Source organism: Haliaeetus leucocephalus, unplaced genomic scaffold (genome assembly GCF_000737465.1).
Source record: "Haliaeetus leucocephalus isolate CR32 unplaced genomic scaffold, Haliaeetus_leucocephalus-4.0 Scaffold194, whole genome shotgun sequence".
In the NCBI taxonomy this organism is placed as follows: Eukaryota; Metazoa; Chordata; class Aves; order Accipitriformes; family Accipitridae; genus Haliaeetus; species Haliaeetus leucocephalus.
The window spans coordinates 961,503-983,688 of NW_010972630.1; the positions used below are offsets into that span (position 1 = coordinate 961,503).

The following is a 22,186-nucleotide window of genomic DNA, read 5'->3' on the forward strand; positions in this document are numbered from 1 at the left end:
AGGTCACCCAGGTAGCACTTACCCGGGTGAGTATTTGTACTTGCATCTTGAGTTTCTGCTGGTTTTTTTCCTGTAGAAGCCATGTAATGTAGATCTGCTGAAGTAGTAACTGCTTCCCCCATTGTGTCTAAAATGTGATAAAACACGATAGGTGTGTACAAATAATACAAGAATTAGAAATCTATGAAAGCAATCATATTAACTCAAAATTCATGCCTCCAACAGATTTTTCTTCGCATTTCTGACAGATAATTTTAACCTTTCTCTATGCATACTTCATGAAGTTTGTGCTAGCTGCCTTATGTGAATATCCAACTGTACTGAAACTTACAATATTACATTGAATTAAAAATCAAGGCTCAGTTTGGATGTGTAATTTTTCAATTAAATATTTTAGTATGTTGTACAATAACAATTTGTTTCATATTTTAAAAGGGGGGAAATATTTATGACATGTATACCTTTATTTCTTTTCTGATGTTTTACAGAGCTTTGCAAGCCAGTATTTCTCCAAAGCCAAGCTTCAAGCTAGAAATACTGTAAACATTCAGTTTCTTTTCAAAGAGCCTTAAATTTCATGTAATTAGAATATGCAGGCAAATAAAATTGGAATAATATATTTTAAAAACAAATAAAATTATTTAGAATAGGAAAGCATTGTTTACAGCATTCTTCTGATGAATCACTTGAACAGAAATCACTGTCAACCACGGTTACTGAAATTCACTCAACATACTGTTACTATTTCATGAAGTCCATTTTTTACAAACATAAATACAAGATTATCACTTATTTTTAAGAAAACTTAAAATAATTCTATCATTTTCAGGAGAATTATTCTGAGTTTACACATAATTGATATGAGATCTTAAATTTGCCTGCATCTCTCTCCACAGCAAGCCCCTAAAAACTGACTATCGCCCAAAAAAGACTGAATATCTGTTGTACATCCTGAAAGGTTTTCCACGTTTTCTGGGGAACAATCCCATAAACCATTATGCTGTATTGCCCACAGACTACACAATTTGAGTTTTTAACATCTTGATGACTATGGAGTTTTCCTTTGAAATCTAACAAACTTCTGTTCCTTATTTTAATTAAGCACTCAAAGCATTCAAAAGACTTGTACTTGCCCATTGAAATGAAAAAGCCATCTTGAAGGTAAGATGCAGATTTTGCTTGTTGATCCTAATGTAAGGAGAAAAAGAATTATTTTTAAAAATAGCTCCAATGCCATTTAAAGGCTTTCTTGATGCTATTAACTTTCCAATATACCTCCTCTGAGTAATGACTTGGGTGGAAAAAAAAAGAAATAATTGTAATGTACTTTTCTTACCCCATTTTTTATTTCTCCTGATCCATTCCAACTTAGTGGAATTACTGACTATGTAACATTCTTTCCCATATGTACCTTGGGGTGATCTGCAGTAACACAAATTCCTTTCTTCTTCGAGTATATGCTATCTCTGCTGTACCATAATTAACATCTCCCAGGTCTGGTGAGATTCTCCAGCTGCTCTGCTGGACAGGGAAGTCTCAAAAAAGGTATGGTATAGACTAGAAATAGAGCCTGCTGCTCTGTGAAGTGATCTAGGTTTAAATCTGGTAGTGTTCTAGCTTGAAATCTGGTACTTGCAAGGATAACCCCCAAATATGTTAAAAGATATCAGAAAGGCCTATACAAAAAAACCCCAAAACCAACAAACCAGTAGAAGTGCATAAATCAAAACCCAGCCTGACAAAGACTTTCCCTTCTCAGTTTCTTGGCTGAGACAGAACTGAGACCTCCTGCTCCTGTCCTCAACTCTTGTATCATCATCATCTAAGCCTCATGTGAAGATTAATGCCTGTGTCATTTGTCCTAGCATTACAGCTAGGCTAAACATAGTTTCTTGGCGTTTTTTTTAAGCAGTTAGTGTTTGTGTATATATTTACCTTAAATGTACATACAGACAAATATCCTATCAAAATAGACAAGTTCATGTGCCAGAAAAAACAAAACCAACCGTGGAATACTTTATAAACATATCTCTCTTGTTTACATGAAATGCAAATATATGAATAAAAGATGTAAACTGTTTCTAGGCTAGAGCCTGGAAGAGATTTACATTATTGTTTTGGTTTACAGTTTCCTGCTCCTTTCTTTCCTGTTAGTACTTGAATGGAAAAAGGAAAAAAAAATTAATTTAAAAAAAATTTCTATACCCCAGTCCCTGATTCAACAACCGTCACTGTATCACTAATATTGATGATGGAGTCATCTGGGCAGAAGGACACACTTGGTTTCTTCTTTTCCTCCTCCTCTTTCATTTGTTTCTTATCACGCCTCTTTTGTCTGGGAACATATTAATTACAAATAAAAAATAATAACTGCACTGAAATAATAAAAATACCTATCATTGTTTTCTAAGAAATATCACTATTAAGAAATACACACTGAAATAGACATGGAAAAGACAAACACAAATGTTGCATACAGATCAGTTCAAAGCACTACTTTTGCCTACCAGAAATCTACATAAAGTTGTTGTAGGAACTCATAAAAATACTTAACAATCACACCAAAATCTGTTGTCTAATAAGGTATTTATATAAAATATTACAAAATGCATAACATTCCATATCTATATTTTGTGTATGACACAATAATCATTACTACACAAAATGCCTGTAAGGAATCTATAAGAAATACTCCAGCAGGAAACAAACCTGTTATCATTGAAATTTTCTAATTAACTATTTTACTAAAAAAGTTGCAAATTGCCTTTAATATCTGATAAGTAGATTGTAAGACAACAATTGCAGCTTCAAGCATTTCAGTTGTAATATCAAAACAGGTATTCTAAATTTCAGCTGCAGTTTCTTACGTATCAACTGTTTTTCACCTTAAGAGTGAAAAACTCATCTTAGTGTCTGTGTTTCCAACTGCTACAGTTAAAAGCATCATAATCAGAAGCAAGTGTTCTGTTCTAGATGCAATGGTGCTATTAACTCTTTCATGGAAAACACAGATCTGTGAAAAGTCAGGACCCTATTGACATTATATGAGAACTGAACAAAGATATGCACGCAGCTTAAAAGAACGGTTTTAACTGCTTGTGGAATCAATTACTAAAGAATAAATCAATTTTCAAAAGTAATGAATAACGTACCTAGCAAAACAAAATAAAATATCCCTTCAGCAGGAATTTTGCTAATCATTGTCTACATTCAGAAACAGAGCCTGTATCTTGAATTATATTGAAAGAACGTAACCCTTTCCTTCTTGAAGATCCCTACTAACACTGACAATATGCAGTGCAGACAGTAGCCTATTAAGATTCATTGTGTAAGCAGCAGCAAACCATTTCATGAACAGGACACAGCAAACAGCCAGATGACAAGACGACTTTAAACCACATCTACTGGTATGAAAACACTTCCCCTTGAGTCTTCTTCCTATCAGCTTGGTAACACCAACAACCCCTTCATATCCTAATGCTATATTTCTCCTGCTGCGTCTTTACTAATATTTGCCATTTTATTCTCCTCCAAAAGAATTACATCCAATTCCACTTTATTTGAAGCTGCTGTAAAAACTCCCACTGATTTCAAAGCAAGAAGGTATAGGTTACCAGTAAGTCTTTCAAAATGAAGACCCACTTTAAAAGTCTGGCTTGCCTTTTTTTATTATTCTGCACATCTCTTAGTTCAAATGGTTCAACATCAGTTTTTAGTAACTGGATAGGTTCAGTTTGGTCTCGTCCAAAGAAAGTACTGGGCACAGTATGATGCTGGTGGCGTTGCTCAAATGCAATGAGGTCTTGAAGTGGAATGAGTTTTTGTGCCTGAAAGTGTTGAGAGAGAGAAAGAAGCAAAAACTGCAGTCAGATTAGATGAAAAGAGCAGGTCCAGTTTGGATCTCAGTTATAAAAACACAGCTAGTGTAGCAATTTGTAGAGAAAGTGAAAATGTAATATTAACACCATCAGACCAGAATCTCAGCTAATGTGTATGTGTAACCTATTTTCTGAAACTAAACTAAAAGATATGAATTTTCTCCACAGAATATATTTCACTAATATTTGCATTTGTAATGTATGTAGTTGAGGATGAAGGCAGGAACCGTGCAATGTAGACAAGGACTGAAGAAGCACCTTTCAAGGAAAAACATTTCCATTCTTTTCAACTGGAATGTGCAAGCATATGAGAGTCTATCAGAACAACATTTTTCAAAATACCAGGTTCTTGAATCCAGAAGATTTTCTTACCAAGCGTTTTAGCATTCTATTCTGCCCTTATAAAAGAGGATTTCTCACTGCATTCTTTGTTTTTCTGTAAATAATTCTATTTAAATTTCTGTAAAAACAGAACTATCTTTTACCATATAAATATTTTCCAGTATTTTAGAGAGTAAATTCCTTACATTCATTACTAATGGGCTGAATATTAATGAACTATGGAATGTGGAATCAATCTAACATCATTAAAAACATTTCCAAGCTTGCAGCCTGCCTCATATTGACAATAAGAACTCACTTTAGTTTCAGATCCCTCTGGTAGCTGTGCTGAACACTTCCAAATTCCATAGTCTGGAAACATTAACTTAATTTTGATGAGTAAGAAACAATGAAACTCAAAAAACCCTCCAACTTAGAAAAATATATTATTAAAATCCAGTACCTTCTTTTTTTGAGGTAAATTAGCATGGAGTAGTGATACTCCTGTGTGCTGTACTGTTTCTCTGCAGTGAGTCTCCTTTGTTGCAGGTTTAACAGGTATTAAATTAGTAGTGATTGGCTGCCTTACAACTGGTGGAAGTTTAGGTACTGGGTCAAGTTGCAAGTGCAACAGTGGAATGCCAGCCAGGTTCTGAGCGATCAGTGCTTTGTCCTTATTCACATTTGCAGAGAACTGCTGCTGAGGTGGAACGTCTTGCTGTCCTTCATACTGATCTAGATTCAGGTGTTTGGGAGGTCCCTTAAGCACTGTTTCTGCCCATCTTTTCTCTTCCTCATGGATTTGCCTTCGGATCTCAGTGTCATATCTACTCATGTTCAAATCTTCTTTTGACTTATCCTTTCTTGGTGTGTACGATGACTGATGGTTCCATAAGGAATCTGATGAACTCCAAGCTACTCGTGGTACTGGGGGTGGTCTAGCAAAAGCTGATGACATTTCTATTGGATGTAAAAATGCTGGTTTGAAATGATAACCTGATTCAAGCTTAAGCAAAGGAAATCCATTTGAGTAATTCAAGTTTTTTTCAATAGGGATAAGCTTCAGTGTTTTCTGGATGTTTGAGGAAGGAGCTAGGAGATGAAGTGGCTTAGTAGGTGCTGAAGAATGCAGATCTTGAGATAGTGGCATAAATCCCATTTCTTTGTTGTGGCTTTCTAATAGGCTTAAAGAAACATTCACATCCAAATGATTCTAATTCAGAGAAGCAAACAAAACAGCATTAATAGCAACCATGCACTACATATGCACAAAAATGGCATAAATCTTTTTTGTCTACAGCAATCACTACAAAAACATTTCTTAATTTAACAGGACCAATAACCTACCAGGTATACAGAACTGTCTTCATAAATGACACTTTGATATACTTACTTTTATATGGCCATTGTTGCTTTCATTTCCTAAACTATTCCCTGGTTGAAAATCAGAGCTCTTTAGACCAGGTTTTCCATTATCTTCTCGAGTGGGCAGCTGTGTTTTCAGGGAGCCACTGCCTTCAGCAGTGTGTGCAGGCTGGCTTCCTTCCAGGTGAACAGACTGATGCTGTTGCAAAATTTGTTGCACATTTGGCAGGTTGGCAAAGGATGACTGCACTATTTGCATTAAACTCATGAAGTTGATTTGCTGTAGCTGGGTAACACACAAAGTTAACACTGTAAACAACTTTTAACAAGAATCTTAGCAAAAATTCTATGTCTAGGCTATGTTATAACTGTTCATTATCCTGTTAACATAGGTGACAAAATAAACAACATCCCAACGTTTCAATAATGATTCATTTGTGTGATTTTTTTATTGCACTGGGCTTTCTTTTAAGATATATTAAATATCTCACACAGACAGATTATGCTAAAGTAAGAAAAATTCCTTCACTTTTTTGGTGAAGTTTGAGTAAATGTAAGGTCACATAAAGTTGTCTCCATGTACTAACAAAAATCTAATCCTAGTACAGCTGCAAAGTTACAACAGCTTCAGAATTTTTCCTAGTCTACCGTATTAGAGCACACTGAGTTATGTCAACTAAAACACAAACTTTTATTATTATATTACGCATTTTCTTGAGTCAAAAGCAGGAGTTATGTCTAAAATAAGTTTTCACAATGGTTTACACAGAACTGGAAATCTCTTTCAAAAACCACCACAGACAGAATACCTTTAAAATAGTAATTATCTCCATTGTTTTAAATAACACAGTTCAGACTGTGAACACTATTTTCAATAATGAGATGCTCTCACCTGAACTAACTTAAACATTTCATCTTGGAGCATCTGCCTGACCGTTTCTGATGTGTTTAGCTTCTCTTCTGTAGGGGCTTCTTCCTTGACTTCTTGCTTCTTTGCACAAATGGAAGTATTGGAGGCAACACTTGACATACTTGACACAACAGTCTGAGAAGGCTGACCCTCACTTAAAGAAATCTCTGTATTACTTAAGAAGAAAAAGAACAAAACCATGAAAAACATTCATAGTTCAGAACATCTATATGAAGTTGTCTCAAATCAATCCAGAAAATTTTAAAGATATCTTTATTTTTCTAAAACATAATTAATTTGTAGGAAATATGTAATAATTAACACTGCACAATCTTCACTGGTGAGTATGTATGACATTTTTCCTAACGCTTCCTAATATACTGGATGAAAAACTGGAGTAAAGATCTAAGTTCTATCTGATTTTTTAGTCACAAGGGTATCTGAAATGTTATCTTCACTAGAGACACAGGCAGAAAACAATGATTTGACAGAAAGAGGGCCTGGTTAGTCATAAAACGAAACATCTGATGGAAAATGGAGGACATTATTAGCTGAAATAAGAGAGACGGCAGATTCGGTTTCACTTAAATAATTAAATATACATTTATATATTTGGAATTAAAAAGCAACAACAAAATTTCTGATCAAAAACCAATTAAAATTAAAATAACATGTACCAGATGATACAATATACTGAAATTTCTTGCAGAGATAATTACGTCTTTTAGTAGGGAAAGACTATTAATTAGACAAAGTCCTTAAATGAAAAAGAGAGCGTTAGGATTTACATTAAATTATAAAGAAACTGAAGGACTTTACCCACATCAACAGAAATTGACCCAAAAGACATTTCTCTGTTTAAGAAAAATGCTGGCATTGCTACAGGTACAGGCAACCTTTGGAGGATTTTTCACAACTGAACAGGATGGCCTCCAAGCATGTGAAGAAATAGAAGCATAAAGCAATGGCTAATAAGTAATACTGAAAAGGTTTTGGATATGTAATAGGTGTGAAGGGGCACAGGAAGTCTTTTGGAAGACAATCAGTATGTGTAAGCATGGCCCGAAACCCTGGAAGTTTGAGAAAAGCTTTTTTAAAAAAAGCTGGCATGAACAACTCAAGAAGGAAATGAGATTAAAGACACATGAAAATGGAATCCAAAGGGATGCGCAGTTCAGATCTTCCTCTAAACTGAAAAAACTCAGAGGACTGTTCTAGAAGTGAAAGCCTGAGATTGACTCCTGACCCCTCTTCCCAACTCCAACATTCTCCCTGTTTACAGAAATATTATGTATATATTTATGTGTGTCTTGCAGTTGCTGTATTTTATAATAAATATGAATATGTTTACAATGTTATTGGTTAGGTGTTTTATGTAACACTGCATCTTCTATAGTAATATTATACAATTCTAATGATTCTATCTGAACCAGAAAATGAAAGTATCATTTCTCTTTAAATCTGGTAGCTCTGAATTAACATGTTTGATTCATGTGATATTCTGGACACCATGCAAGAGTATGTGATCCTCAAGGATTACAGCACAAAAAGGTTTCAGGAAAGACTACTTAGTACTACAGTTTCCAGGTACAATATACTATACCTGCAAATATTTTGTAATCAAATCTACACATCACATTACTTCAGACTGAAAATTTAACAGGGATATTCCATTTTTTATTATAGAAAACATTATAGGTTTATCTTACCTGGGAACTTCTGCACCTTGTTCTAAAGAGAATGACTGAGAAATGGTACTAGTAACAACATGCATGCTATAAAAAAAGAAAAAATGTATATTGTAAATACTACAATACTAATAATTTGTTACGCTGTTTATTTTCATTTTATATAAATTTAAATACATATATGTGTGTGAGTGTCTATCTCTAACCTCCTGAAAAAGTACTTTAAATAGTACGAGATAAAATAACTGAAAGCCACCTGATCAGAGCTATACCAATCTGTACTGCTTCAATTACTGCACTATAGTGCCATTTGAGTTGGTAAATATTGACATTCATGCTTTGTCTCCCTAGCAATCAGAAACTGGTGCAAACAAAAGCACTGAAAAGGTTCTGGCTATTCAACACAAACAGCAGACAAAAAAGAGGTTGATCTGAGTTGACAAAAGAAGAGAAAATGCAATTTAAGCAATACTGGTAGTATCACTACAATCTGCATTCCTAAAAAAGAAAAGCCAGTTATGATAAGAAATCCTTGAGGGCCATCTTATGTGTAGTTATTTTTCTTTCTTTCAAAACAAAAATACATCAGTTTAAAATAGTAGAGGATTCTAACTCTTTCTAAAATTAAGCCATTTAGAAGTTTTTCCACAAATTTTATATATACACAGGAATATTTATTTACATGCCACCACAATTAATAAGATTTTCTAAATTTTAAGACATTCAGGCACTGTCTTTCAGAGGAAAAGGTTTCATTACTACAAATTTGGTGGCTTCAATAAGAAAGCTAAGTGAAATAATAAAAATAGGTTGATCTTCTTCCGTCATTAACACAAATTAAAAAATCTCAAAAGACCAAGATGACTCATGGTAAACATAACAAATCCTGTGTTTACAGAATGTAGCATTTCTTCCCTTGAAAAACTTCAGAGAAATCAAACTGAGCAGTAATCTATTCAAACAGATGATGTGACAATCAGGTTTATGGACTGTTTCTATAATTTTATATACATTATATTATAAATGTAGAGGTATTTTAAAAAAATAAAATTCAAAAAAATACCATAATGAAGTAAATTTCTTTGTGTGAAATACCTCCCTCCCTCCCTCTTTCATGAGCTAAGAAGCTTATCACCCATACCCATTTTTATCTCGCCTTCTGCTTCCTAGACACCAACCTCTCTTTCTTCTACGTTGTTCAACAAATTAACTGTTAAAATCTCCTAGAATAACAGCTCTCCACCTGTATTTAGTCTGAATATGCTGCTCCTGTTTCAGGTCTGGAGAACGAATTGTGTATCTGAAAGCTTTTCCAGTTCTCCTCTATCCTTTTCCCAGATATAAAATACACGTTCCCACAAACCATGCCTCTTTTATTTGATCATTACTAAAATAACCACTTATCCACCCAGCACTTTGTATATGTGAAATACCTGTACACGTGAAATAGAAGATGACTGGTTGCTATAAACAGCAAGAACGCATTGAGACTTCACTGGATACCGTAATTAACAAAACTACTTTTGATTTTTAAGCAAAGTTAAAAGACAAATTAAAATAACAACAAAAAGTCTCTCACGCATTCTGTTCACCCTTTCCTTCCTTTGTCTCTTCCGCCTTTTGATCTTCCTGGGGACTATCTATACCTGAAATGGAGACCTGCTGGAATATAAAAAGATGTAACTGAAATTGTAAATTTTTATATCCCCCTTCTGCTTCAATAATGTATTATTTTATTAGCTTAAGGCAAACATACTTCTGATTAATCAGCTACTTAAAAAAATCTGGCTGAAAAATAATCAAAATTATATACTTATCAGAAGGCAGTTACAAATCAGAAATAAGGAGATGTCTTAATGATCCATCTGACCATCTTTCTTTTTAAGTCATCACTATGACTTTTTATTTTCAAATTCATACCATATAGTATCCTGGAAATATACTCTGCTAATCTTGTACCCCCCCTAGGTAAAGATGAAAATGTAGAAACAACCCTATTATACACAAACTATCTACAGACTAAGAAATTGAAACAAATGCAGGATTCTACATGTCACAGATTAACTACAGTAAAATGCATTGCAGAATTGAAGACCACAATACATTTATTGTTTCTAATCCCATTAACAGCGCTGAATCTAGAGTACTAAAGGCAAGTAAAGCGATGGCATTGCAATTCACGTTTCAGCATAATAGCCCTTAGCCATTTTCAAACAACGGAGACTTATGACCAAAGACAATGAATGAAAAAACAAGGCTTTTTTACAGATCCAGACTGAGTTTTTGGACAGGAGAAAAATTAACATTTTAATATATTTAAAAACCAGCAAGCATGCAAACAAATGGTAGAGTCTTTACTTAATTATCCTGTGACAATTTCAGAGACAGAACACATTTTCAAAGAAAAAAAAGTTGTTAATACAGCTTTCTAGTATAACAAAATACCCACAAAAATTTGGTCTATTAACAAGAAGATCATCTGGTTTTTTTCAAGTCACATGCTTTTGTATATATGTGTGCATGCATAATCTTATATATTTATATGTAGTATTATACATTCTATAGATTTAATGTAATTTTTATGTATATATAGATATATATAATATATATAGGCATATACATATTTAGTTTTACAAAAAATGAATTAGTTTTCAAAAGTGCTCACAGAAGATCTCACTTTACTACTGTTTAATTACTTGTGACTTTTACTATTTAATTAAGCAGGAAAAAAAATTCACCAATCCTAAATGCTTTAAGCCTGCTCTCAATTTCTTAAGTATACTGAGGAATTCAGGATATTTTGAAAAGAGTATTCATAATAATTTGATGCTTCTATGCAAGATGGTAACTTGCCTTTCCTCTTTGATGTTCTACAGGTTTGATCTTGATAGAGCTATTGGAGCTCTTTGGAGTTTCATATGGCTCCTCAAAGAACTCTACAAAATAAACACAAATACACTAAATCAGAAAACTATATGACATACAGCACTGTTATGTGATTTCTGCCAACCAGTCACATTAGTCCACTTTTTTCCTAGTGAGGAGAAAGGGGCTGAGAGATGTCTCAGCAAATTAAAAATTTGTGTTATTACTAGTCTTGAAGCATGCACCTGGAATTTTAAAAAAAAAAAAAAAAAAGGCAAGCAGCTTATTTTCATGGTAGGAATATGATAAACTTAACCTATGCATATTCAGCTCTTACAATTTTAAAATCCTATTTTACACAGTAGCATGAATATTTTTGAAATGAAAGTTAATGAGAGAATGAAATACGTTATTGTACATTGTCCTATCTCTACAGCAAAAAGAAGTTACGTAAGTGAAAAACTGATCAGAAAGTCTTGAGAATGCAATTGTATAAAATTTAGTTATAATATAAAACGATACAGTAATAATTTCAATAGAACAATGAAAACTTATTTCTATTTTTGGATTAAACATACAGAGGGACATATAATCCTGTTCAGGCAAAACTCCTACTGTTTTATATGTCAGACCATAGTAAAAGGATATACCATAAAAACAAACCTTCTCTTTCTGATGTTACACCTAATTCCTCCAGAACAAATGGTCCCACTTCATTAACATCTTCAGTCACATGAGGTACAGAATAATTCCCATGATTAATTTCCTTCTTATCAAAGTATTTTGACTTTGTAGACATTCTGGTAATTGGAATTACAAAAGGTAATTAACAATAGAAATACTATAAGTATCTGACTTCATTTAAGTATGCTGTTCCTCTCAGATTGCAGGCTAGTGCATAATTGTAAAAAACCACTGCTGTGATATAACCAATGTTCACATAAATTTTCTCTCTGAATTTAACATAAACCAAGATTAATATTATTTTTTGGTATAGCTGTGATATTTTAGTGACATTAATGGTACAGTCTTTCAGATGGGCTATTTCCAGAAAAATGTAACCAACACATACGATCTACCAAAAATGGAAGTCATATACTGCACCATGACTTCAAAATCATCTGGTTAAGATTACATTTATCTCCTTCACAGAAACTTCCTTCACTAAAAAAAAAAATTGTCAGAGAAGACACAGAATAATGTCTTAGAATACTAATACCAAAGATCTTTTGTTTATTTAGTGCAGCACAAGATGAACAGAAATGTCACAAAGGACATCAGGTTAAGGAATCTCCATGTTCAGAATTCTGTAAGATGTCAACAAATAAAATATTTACTACCTTTTCCATCTATTTTTGACATGCACACATATGAACATAGCTAGGTTACAGACCCAGGGAAAAGTAAACTGTTGTTGTGAACTTTCATCTCAACACAAAGAAAATTACACTAAAGATAGTGAAAGTTATCTGAATTCTTTGAGAAAGCCATGATATCAATTATATCAGAAATCCAGATTCCATTTCCACATCACTAAGTTTGTGAACAACCACGTACAATTCAATTCATAGGTAACAGCTACATCGTTCATTGTTTTCTACTTAGAGGTATGTCTGCTGATAGAGAATATTTTATCTGCTTCATGCAGCTGTGAACAATATGCATGAGTTTGACTTTGCACTCAAAATTTAACATGTATATAACATGTAATAACAGTAGAACTCTTAATACTGACATGCTGCTTAGCTGAGGAATTACAACCAACCAGATTTCTTAGGTTAAAAAAAAAATTTTACCCCAAACCAGTTTCACAAAGATCATCATAGGCTTGTACACTCTGGATATCAAGAGGTGGACTGGCCAGTAAGGAAGAGCCTTCATCCATACTGCTTTCTTTCTCTGTCCTAGACTGGGCTTCTGATAGAGATGCAAATTCTTTCACATATTGATTATCCGGACTCTATTAATAATAATAATAATAATAATAATAATTATTCACTAGTTTAAAAAAGATACCCGATACTTCAAAAAAACCCCCAACGATTCATATAGTATGTTTATGCTTAACTTCATATCCTTTTCTCTATTATAGAGCTGAGAAATTCTGGGTTTGCAGTTGCCTGTGGAACTTGAGTTTTGTCCCTTTTTGCATTAAGTGAAGCAATGATCCTCTGAATTATCCAAAGGAAACATAAGAGACATCTGTCAGCATCAACTGAACACCAATTGTCAAAGACACTATGTGACAATTAAATATACTCTATACAAAGATATACGGTAAGATTTGGCCTTCATCATGTGTAATACGAAACTCTAAAATTATCACTGAAGACACTATGAAAGGCAAAAAGCTGTATCATCGTGCAGTTAGATGCACGCACAAAATTTTGCGAGTAAGTTGTAAGCAAAATACAGGTGGTGCTTGTCAGAAAGCAGAAAATACAAACCAAAACCAAGACAAAACCACTTTTAATTTGGGAGAAAAGCCTTCTCCAAAAAACCACACAACCTTCTCCCCTGAAAGCCTTTCATGTAGACTTAAAGAGGATAAGCGATCCAGTTGTCCCTAAATATGAAATAAAGCAATACTCATCATGTTCTTCTGGCAAATCTCTTATTTTGCATTAATATACATTCTCCAACTCTGTGTAACAGTGCTAGATAGAAATTTAAAATTCCCTTTTCATCAATCTTTAACTAGTTTAAATACTCCAGTCAGACTGTATCTGTCTCAAAGACAAATTAATCTAACTTCAAGTGTCCCCAGATAAACTATTTCTTTATTCTTTGTCTTGTTTTCCACGATCTCCAATACTAGGTTTCTTCAAAGATGATGTCTAAGATTAGACACAATGGCTGAACTTGTAGGAATTTTCTCAAATAATGTGGTATCTAGATAAATGAGTTAGATTTTAAACAGGATTTCGAAAGAGAATTTTAATCTCCAACCAAAGTCTTCCTACAGACAGAATTCCAGTATTCCTGGAACATTTCTCTTTTCATAGCAACCCTTAAAGGAAAGGCTATTAATCAATATTCCAGGTTTTACTGGGAACAGAACTATGAGGTGAAAGATGTGTGTGATTTTTACTGGCATAACTAACTCACAAATTTCACTGACACTCACCCATCCTTTTTCTTACCTCAAATTTCATGCTCTTTGCTTGAGATCCGTCTCTGTGTAACTGTTCTAACAGCCACAAAGAAGTAAGGACAGCAGGTGCTGATGTTTTCACATGTATCATCGGTAGAATCTCTTCTAAGGAATCTTGTTTATTGGAACCACAGAGCAGTCTTTTATCAGACCATCTGATCATCCACTCAAGCAATTTTGCAATACTGCTCAACTTACCCATCAATTCTATAGCCAGTTCTTCTCCTGGTACAGTATCAACTATATCAACAGTTTTGTAAATGTATTTAGAAGTTGCCTGAGTTTGCAGGCTAGAGGAATTATGGTTAGGAAAGGTCTGGCTTGCTGGTGCAACGGTGACTCCTTGATTGTCACTCTGAGCTCTGTAAATTGACTTGTGTTTTAAACCAAATAATCCTTCATTAAGTCCTTTCATTAGGTTACACACAGAAGGTTCTGTTGTCTGTACAATGGACTGTACAAGGGTTGGATTTTCCAAAATACTTTGGTTTTCATTATAGACAGATGCTGTTTCAGAATCACAAGATGCCAGGGTGACAGTATAGCAAGACCCTGCTCTAAACACATTTTGGTTTCTAGTTTTGCCTTGTCGACGTTTTAGTGTTGTATGAACATCAAAAAAGAGAGAGTTTAATTCATGCTCTCGAAGAAGTCCAGAAAAGCTAGTAAGAAATGGAACTCCAAGGTCACTATACTTTAACAGGTCTCTCTCAAGAATGTAACTCAAAAAGAGTTCTAAAAAAATAACATATTCATCATCATCACGTTCAAATTCCCATGTACCAACTATAGGCAAATTACATTGATTACACATGTCTTTTCCATATGCTTTGTCTTTATGTTTTGTTTTCCAGTTAAGAGCTTTTATCTTGTGTGTGATATTTTTGCTACGTATTTCTCCTTGTCTCTGATGTTCATTATCCCTGTAAGACAACAAACATAAGTACCGTTAACACCAAAATCCATTTTGAAAAGAATTACACGAAAAAATAAGTAAATGCAACATTAGTTCTTTTACTTCCTCTGTCGTTAAAAGTGAGAAACGTTTAACAACTACAAATTTACATTAATACAATGTTAATGTGGCAAATTAATCAAATGCAAAATCCATAGTTTTTACAGAGACAGCAACTCAGCAGTATCATATATGAAAGTGGTCATAGCTGATAAGAATTTACACTTCAATAATGTACCAGTCACATAGTAACTGATACAACATTGGCAGTTCTAAGATTTGCCAAATTTATAATTCTTCATCTCATAAATCACCCAAAGTGACAATTATCCTGTTTGGTGAAAAGATTACTTGAACAATAAGAGGCAACTTTTTTTCTTTTTCTTTTTTTTTTTTTATTTAAATAGAAAGAATAGAAAGCTTTCTTTACTGCCTTTTCCATCTATTTTTGACATGCACACATATGCTGCAATTTTTTTCATACCTCTGAAGTGAAGGTGTTTGAGCTCTCATTTCTTCAGTAAACAAAGCATCAGAAAGTGTATCTGCTGTGTCAGCATCACTATATACCTGAGGATTCCCAAGATCAGTAAGTGTGCTTCTGCTTAGACTAGTGCCTAATGAGACTCTGTCATAACAGTGTTTCTCATCATCTGCTGCCCCCTCTTCTGCTGGTTCCCAAATATTAATTTCTATGGGGCCTATGTTCTTTATTACGCGTCTCAAGGCCTTCATTCTCACTTTTTCAGTAGCCTGTATAACAACAGACATCATTTCTTCACTTTCAGGACCTACCAAAAAGACAAGTGATTTTAAACACAAACTTTCAGTTTTCAATTATTCTCTCAAATTGAGACATGAATGAACTTTGAATCATCCTAAATTATAGCCATTTATAAATACAGATGGAAATTGTGATAAAGTGAAGAAACACCACCAACTTGGAAGTCATGATATTCTGTTACTGATATAGACATATCAGAAAGAAAATACAGAATTTGCCACAAAATTCTCTCAAAGCTGGCTGACTGAAAACTATAATAATTGTTTTACATGGGGTATGAAAGAGGTTATTGTCACAAGTTAATTAATAAGTACAGTAAAAAAGAAAGTTAGTTCAATATTTCTGGAAGAAGGATTACCTTTAACAATACTGTGTCTGAGTCGCTGCTGAAGTCCATGATATTTATCCCTTAGTGGAACTCTTATATCTTCAGGATCAGGAAATGCTTTTACAAAAATCTCTGCCACCTGCACAAGATAAAGTATCTTTAAAGTAGCTAACATACAAGTAAGGTATAATTCCCAACAAAACTTACACCACTAGAAAGTCTAGAAACATTTGTGATGATCTCTATTGCTTTTGTTCTAGCTTTAATGTCTTTTACCTTTTTCATTGGTGGCAATTCTCCAAGCAGACTCAAAATAACATCTTGAACTAATTCTTCAACATTCATGAACCTGCAGAAAGGAAGCATTCGACAAGCCCACTCCACTGCATTCAGACAATGCTCAACTGTGGAGGCATCATATTCATTCTTCTTCAGATCCTAAAAAAACCACCTTGCTAGAGAAACATTAATTGGTATGAACAATGTATTTCAGCTCAATTATTCATATGTGGCAAGCTGTAATGATTCTTCCCCAGCCAACAGAAAATGAAAATCTCTAACTTAACTGCCAAACAGAGAAGTATATGATGCTAGGAGACAGATCAAGGTTGTAATGGACGATAACATATATAAAAAAAAAGAAAGAAAAAAAGGGGGTTTTTAAACCAGCTTAGGAATTAATTCCATTAACCGTAACACTCTGCTGAATAATCTGTTTGCAGTCATTCAGAGTAAAAATGGAGGATTTGACTAACTAGCTGTAACTAATTAAATATACTGAATTACCAGGGGAAGTAAACAATTTTACTGTGACTTGAGGTGATCATAAAATCTTTCCTGGGAGCAAGATATTTAAGCCAACCGAGAGGCTTTTAAGATGGATCAGTTTATTTTGAAACAGACAGTGGTTTCTATCTCATTTGTCACTGCTGCACAAAGCTCAGAAAAATCAGAATCTTCTACTATTTGAAACAGAGCCATCCTGTTTATTTAAGCTTGATTTTTCTGGTGAAAAGAAATTTTGGACTTGTTTTAAAGGAAGCAACCTTTGCTAAGGACAGCCAAGTTGCTAGACTAGACAGGACAAAAATCAACATCTGCACTGTTACAGAATATATGACAAGTATCAGGCTAGTAGTTTGTTTCTTTTTCTTCCTTGACCTCTAACATCAATTGATGAAGGTATAGAGTAGAGAAAACATAATTAAATTTTAATATTTTTCATTATTGTTTTTGAAAAAACATTTTTTGGTGCATTAAATAGACACTGGTCAGGAAACACCCCAAATATCTTAATCTAATGGGAAAAAAAAGTAGTAAATACTTAGGTAGACAACAACTGTAGAAACTATTGCTCTTCTAGCAGTATCTCTTCAATTACTTGAGTTAAATACAAAGCAAAAGCCCAACAGAAATAGTATTAGAAAGATGTAGTTCACATGGACAGCATTATTCTGTAGCATCAAATAATGCGCATTATGGCACTGTGCTAATTTTGTCCTATTAAGCAAATAAAAGTTCTCACAGAAATATAGAGCAGACATTTAGAAGTCTTCTTATAGCTTTATGCAATTAAATTGTATCTTTACTATATTAGTAATATAATTACCTTATGATTGTTAATATTTTCCCTTGCAGTTTGGTACCGCCTGCAGTTGTCAGATAACCTTTCACGAACATGAAACATCCAACACAATGCACATAGCTCTCTGAACCAACCTATGACACAAACATGCAGTATGTTGAGATTCTATTTTAATAAATGAAATAAAACAGCTTGAGATTTTTAGCTAGAAGGAATTAACAAACAGCAGTTAAAGAAAAAAATTACTCATTCTTGAGTTTTCAATACTGCTCTGCAGCTAGAGCTCTTTAGTATCACTTAGCATTCATTTCTTTCACATTTGCCACATCTATAACACACACAACAATCCAGAGCAACAACTTTCAGATTCAGAGTTTTGATAACTAACATAAAAGCTGGAATGGGAATGTGTTTCTGCACAAAATTGCAGTTACTATTTCAAACTAGTATGAGTTTCTTTGCACCTATGGATTCTCACTTGTTCTTTTTTCCAGCTCTAAATGATTCTATTTTATTGCATACAGACCTAAAATTTTACAGGTAATATCATCAAACTGATGGTCTCCAGAAGATGTAGATCTATAGAAAACAGTGCGGAAATTGGAGTAACGGAGCAAAGTCTCTGGGAACGGACTTAGCAAAGGAAGAGATCCTTTCATTCGAATCTATAGATAGTAAAAATAAATAAAAAAATAAACAAAGTGGAAATAAAAATTAAAGTTTTGTATGTATCACTACTAAACGTACAGCCTCTTAGTTATTAGCAGAATACTGCCAAGAACAGTAGAATTCCCTCAAGGTTGCTTTCCATTTTCTTCAGATCAGTATTCTGAAAATTAGTTTACAGGAATATGTTCAGCATGAGTTACAGCACAAAAAATGCTTTAGTCTACATGGTACTCATCATATTCATGATTACCATGAAATACAGGAGCAACAAAGTATTAAGAAGAACTAAGACCACAATTAAGAAACTAGTTTAATCCAACACAGTCCAGGCTGCCGTCAACCAAGGCAGACTAGTTTTCCCTCCTGTTTCAGCAGGTACTTCTGATCACCTCCCCATGGCAGCATTAAGCATGTGACCATGCAATGAGCAAACAGAAGGAATTATTTGTCAGTCAGACTAGTTCTTGATCTGGATCATTACATGAATGCTGGTGCAGGGGGGCTGAAGGAAGGCAGGCAGGCAGACACACCCCCTTCTGTAGGAAGTCAACCTTCTTTTAAGTGGCTGTGTAACAATGACCTAAGAAAAGCCTAAGTTTACACAAAATTTTTTAATCAATATATTCTGAGCTTTGTTCTGTGCAAACAGAACGCACATGAGTAGAATGAGATCTTCTAAGTCCTATGCACTGCGCACTAAGGTGACCACTTTACCTGAAGTGAGCATCACATTGTCTCTTATGTTCAACCCTAAGTGATCTGGAACACACTTTCAGTTAACAGCTATAACTCCCAATTAAAATCAGCTTGTTTCTTTGAAATGGAGAAAGAAATGAGCCTGTACATTACCAAGTGGGTACAGAAAGACAGTAAAAGCAGACACTTTATGAAGTAGATATTCTGTGTCTTTAAGTTCTGGTTTCCTAAAAGAACTAAACATGCAGTGTAAAACTAGAAGACATGTAAAAAACGTGACATCAAAGTCCAGATGAGACTGAATGCTTCAGCAATGCAATTGCAAGCTTGTCAGTAATATTTACAACTGATAATCAAGTTACAAAAAAACCAAGTTAAATGCTTACTTTTTGCATTATTTTTCTTGCCCACTTCAGCTGTGCAATATACCACTGTGCTGCAGGGCAGGAACAATGAGCAGCCCGGAGGAGCAAGATAATTCGCTGAAGAACTCCTGACACTTTCTGACGAATTTCTCTCTCAATTTTTAAAAGAATGTCATTGCAGTTTTCCTGAAAAATGCGAATTCCAAAACAAAAACAAGCCCCCAAATTAGAAAGGACATATACAATAAGGAATCTGACCTAAACATTGTTTGTGCTCCTAAGAGTACTTCCCGTCTTCTTTAGAGCATAGACGCTTTATGGAAAAAACACAGAGGCACACATACTTTCTTATCACTATGGTGCTACTTTAGTAAATGAATACACATGGAAAAAAGACAGAAAAATGAGCTGAAAGGAACCAGAATAAAGATCATGATTATTTCATAAATATATTCAAACAAAGACCCAAGGAACTGCTATCATGGATGCTTACTTCACTCAGAGAAGCTGGCTGAGGACAGTACAATGGTGGTGCTGGAAGATAAAGCCCATCTGGAACTAAACCATACAATTTTCTGCCAAGATCCTTGCCAGAATCCATCAAAAGCTGAAATGTCTCTGAAAGAATATCAGCATCTGCCATAACAGCTGCTTTCAGTAGCTCCTGTACTGAACTACAAAGAAGATTTGCATCTTCCTCTTCAATGGGATCTATAAAATATTAAGCACAGAAACCGATAAATTAATTGACTCAATTAATATATGGCCTTCATTCTGAAGTTATGAGGCTACGTTCTCAGAATTTGCATTTGTCTATTACAACATATACATCACATGTACTCACTTTAAGATAACATCTCTCTCAATTGAAAATAGTATTCATTATTAATTTTAGGTCTTGTGAGAATAAGGGAGAAGCTATTGCCTTTCTAGAGAACTGATCTTTTCAGCTTTGCATTTACTTGGCATAAAATTCTGGCAAATCATTCTCACCAAGCAGGCATAAACTAGGTATACTATTAATAACGACTGTAACAAAGTCTTTTATCAGTAAGCATGATGACCAAGGAAAGGGAAATGTATTTGTTTGATCTCGTTTACATATGATTACATTTTTTTCCTCACGTCCTAGAAGCAGCAGGATCTTTAATATACATCACTAATTAGTTCCTGAAATTTGCATAATATTATACTGCTCTAGTTCCATTTCTACTCCTCCTACTTGTCTTGAAGTATGTGCTGCCTAATCTTTCCGCTACCTATCATACTTAGAGATTTTATATACAGCATATATATGTGTGTGAGTTATCTGTCTGAAATAAAACCCTTGGAAATGAGTACAAAAGAAGCATCTACATAGTGTCTGGGATATGGCTGAGATCAAGATTAATTAACATTCACCTGCTGACAGGAATATGGAATGTGGTTTCCAAACACACAAAAAGAAAGTAAGGAATAGACATCATGCCAGTAAACTTTCTACAAAATGTAAACAAGGAGAGATTGATCTAGCTAACTGGAGGAATTTCAGCAGTAAAGTATTAAGTTAGGTTATGTGATAAAAAGCTTATACACACATACAAAGGAGCACAGAGACAAGAGCAGGTGGGGGAACCTGAATAATACCTAGACCCGTCTACTCACAGTAGAAAAATCAACCCACGAGAGGCTCATGTCCACAAGCCCAGAGATGCACAGCAGCAAATTATGTACTCAGAGAAACGGACACCCTGTCCAGGCTCTTCCCAGGAGAGCCATCAGACATAGCATCCAGGTATGAAACCCATCAAGGTGAGCCAATGGGAGTGGGTCTCTTCAGTACCTTTTGGCTTGAGACAGGTTACTCTCAAGAAAGATAGGACATACTGAAGCATGCAGGGGAAGAGCTTCTTGGGATTGCACAAGGCTCATTATGGGATCTTCAGGAAAGAAACCAAAGGTATGGCATGGAGCTGTGGCAGCCTCACCTCCTTTAGGCCCTGTCAGCACATCTATTTTCATGGGTGAGGGACTCTATTCTGTGTGTCTGTGCACAGGATTTTAAGTGCCAGCAACTGGAGTGGGACTACAGGTCAGAAAGCCTGTGTGTCTGGGATGTCAGCAACTACAGCAACTGGAGTTAAGTCAAATCAAGTGCCAGCAACTGGAATGGGACCAAGGGTCAGAATGCCCATGTATCCATGGTGCCAGGAACTGTAGCAAGTGAGGCTATGTAAGTGAATGTGTGAGTGCTAGCAAGTATCAAGTCAGACTAACCCACCGGTGGAAGCACCCTGTGAGCTAGAGGTGTGCACATCTCGCTCTTGCAACAGTGAGACCACAGGAGCTGACAGTGACTGGAGGGACTGGTGAAGACCTGGCCAGCTGCTGGAGAGATGACTGGGAGACCTGCTTGTGCACCTGCATGTCTCTAAGGGCAAGACAAGGGGATCTGGATACTGGAAGGACCAAGTGAGTTGTGACCACCTGCCAGAAAGACAGTGTGTGTCTCTAAGGGTGAGGCACCCGCAAAGACTGAGGATCCCAGACCAGCTAAGCTACTGGATGGAGCATATATTCAAGGCCAGCTACTGTGGGTGTGCATAGACAGTGTGTGCGCAGGAGGAAGAGGGTATCTGTGAGT

The 22,186-nt window shown here is 34.9% G+C and overlaps 1 protein-coding gene across 1 annotated transcript in view; it reads right to left on the minus strand.

Moving 5' to 3' along the window:
- The window catches only part of LOC104830614 (chromosome unknown open reading frame, human C5orf42), a 62,991-nt gene that overhangs the window by 19,204 nt on the left and 21,601 nt on the right, over window positions 1-22,186 (minus strand). Inside the window, exons 18-37 of the mRNA XM_010565657.1 lie at window positions 20,057-20,274; window positions 19,585-19,749; window positions 18,360-18,498; window positions 17,858-17,967; window positions 16,525-16,686; window positions 16,279-16,387; window positions 15,621-15,927; window positions 14,171-15,104; window positions 12,824-12,987; window positions 11,691-11,827; window positions 11,016-11,098; window positions 9,742-9,824; window positions 8,184-8,249; window positions 6,457-6,649; window positions 5,593-5,850; window positions 4,663-5,412; window positions 3,661-3,827; window positions 2,206-2,335; window positions 1,134-1,188; window positions 23-127 (exon numbers count right to left, since the gene is read on the minus strand). Coding sequence (XP_010563959.1) covers window positions 23-127; window positions 1,134-1,188; window positions 2,206-2,335; window positions 3,661-3,827; window positions 4,663-5,412; window positions 5,593-5,850; window positions 6,457-6,649; window positions 8,184-8,249; window positions 9,742-9,824; window positions 11,016-11,098; window positions 11,691-11,827; window positions 12,824-12,987; window positions 14,171-15,104; window positions 15,621-15,927; window positions 16,279-16,387; window positions 16,525-16,686; window positions 17,858-17,967; window positions 18,360-18,498; window positions 19,585-19,749; window positions 20,057-20,274 — 4,335 coding nt within the window. The remainder of the gene's footprint in view (window positions 1-22; window positions 128-1,133; window positions 1,189-2,205; window positions 2,336-3,660; window positions 3,828-4,662; window positions 5,413-5,592; window positions 5,851-6,456; window positions 6,650-8,183; window positions 8,250-9,741; window positions 9,825-11,015; window positions 11,099-11,690; window positions 11,828-12,823; window positions 12,988-14,170; window positions 15,105-15,620; window positions 15,928-16,278; window positions 16,388-16,524; window positions 16,687-17,857; window positions 17,968-18,359; window positions 18,499-19,584; window positions 19,750-20,056; window positions 20,275-22,186) is intronic.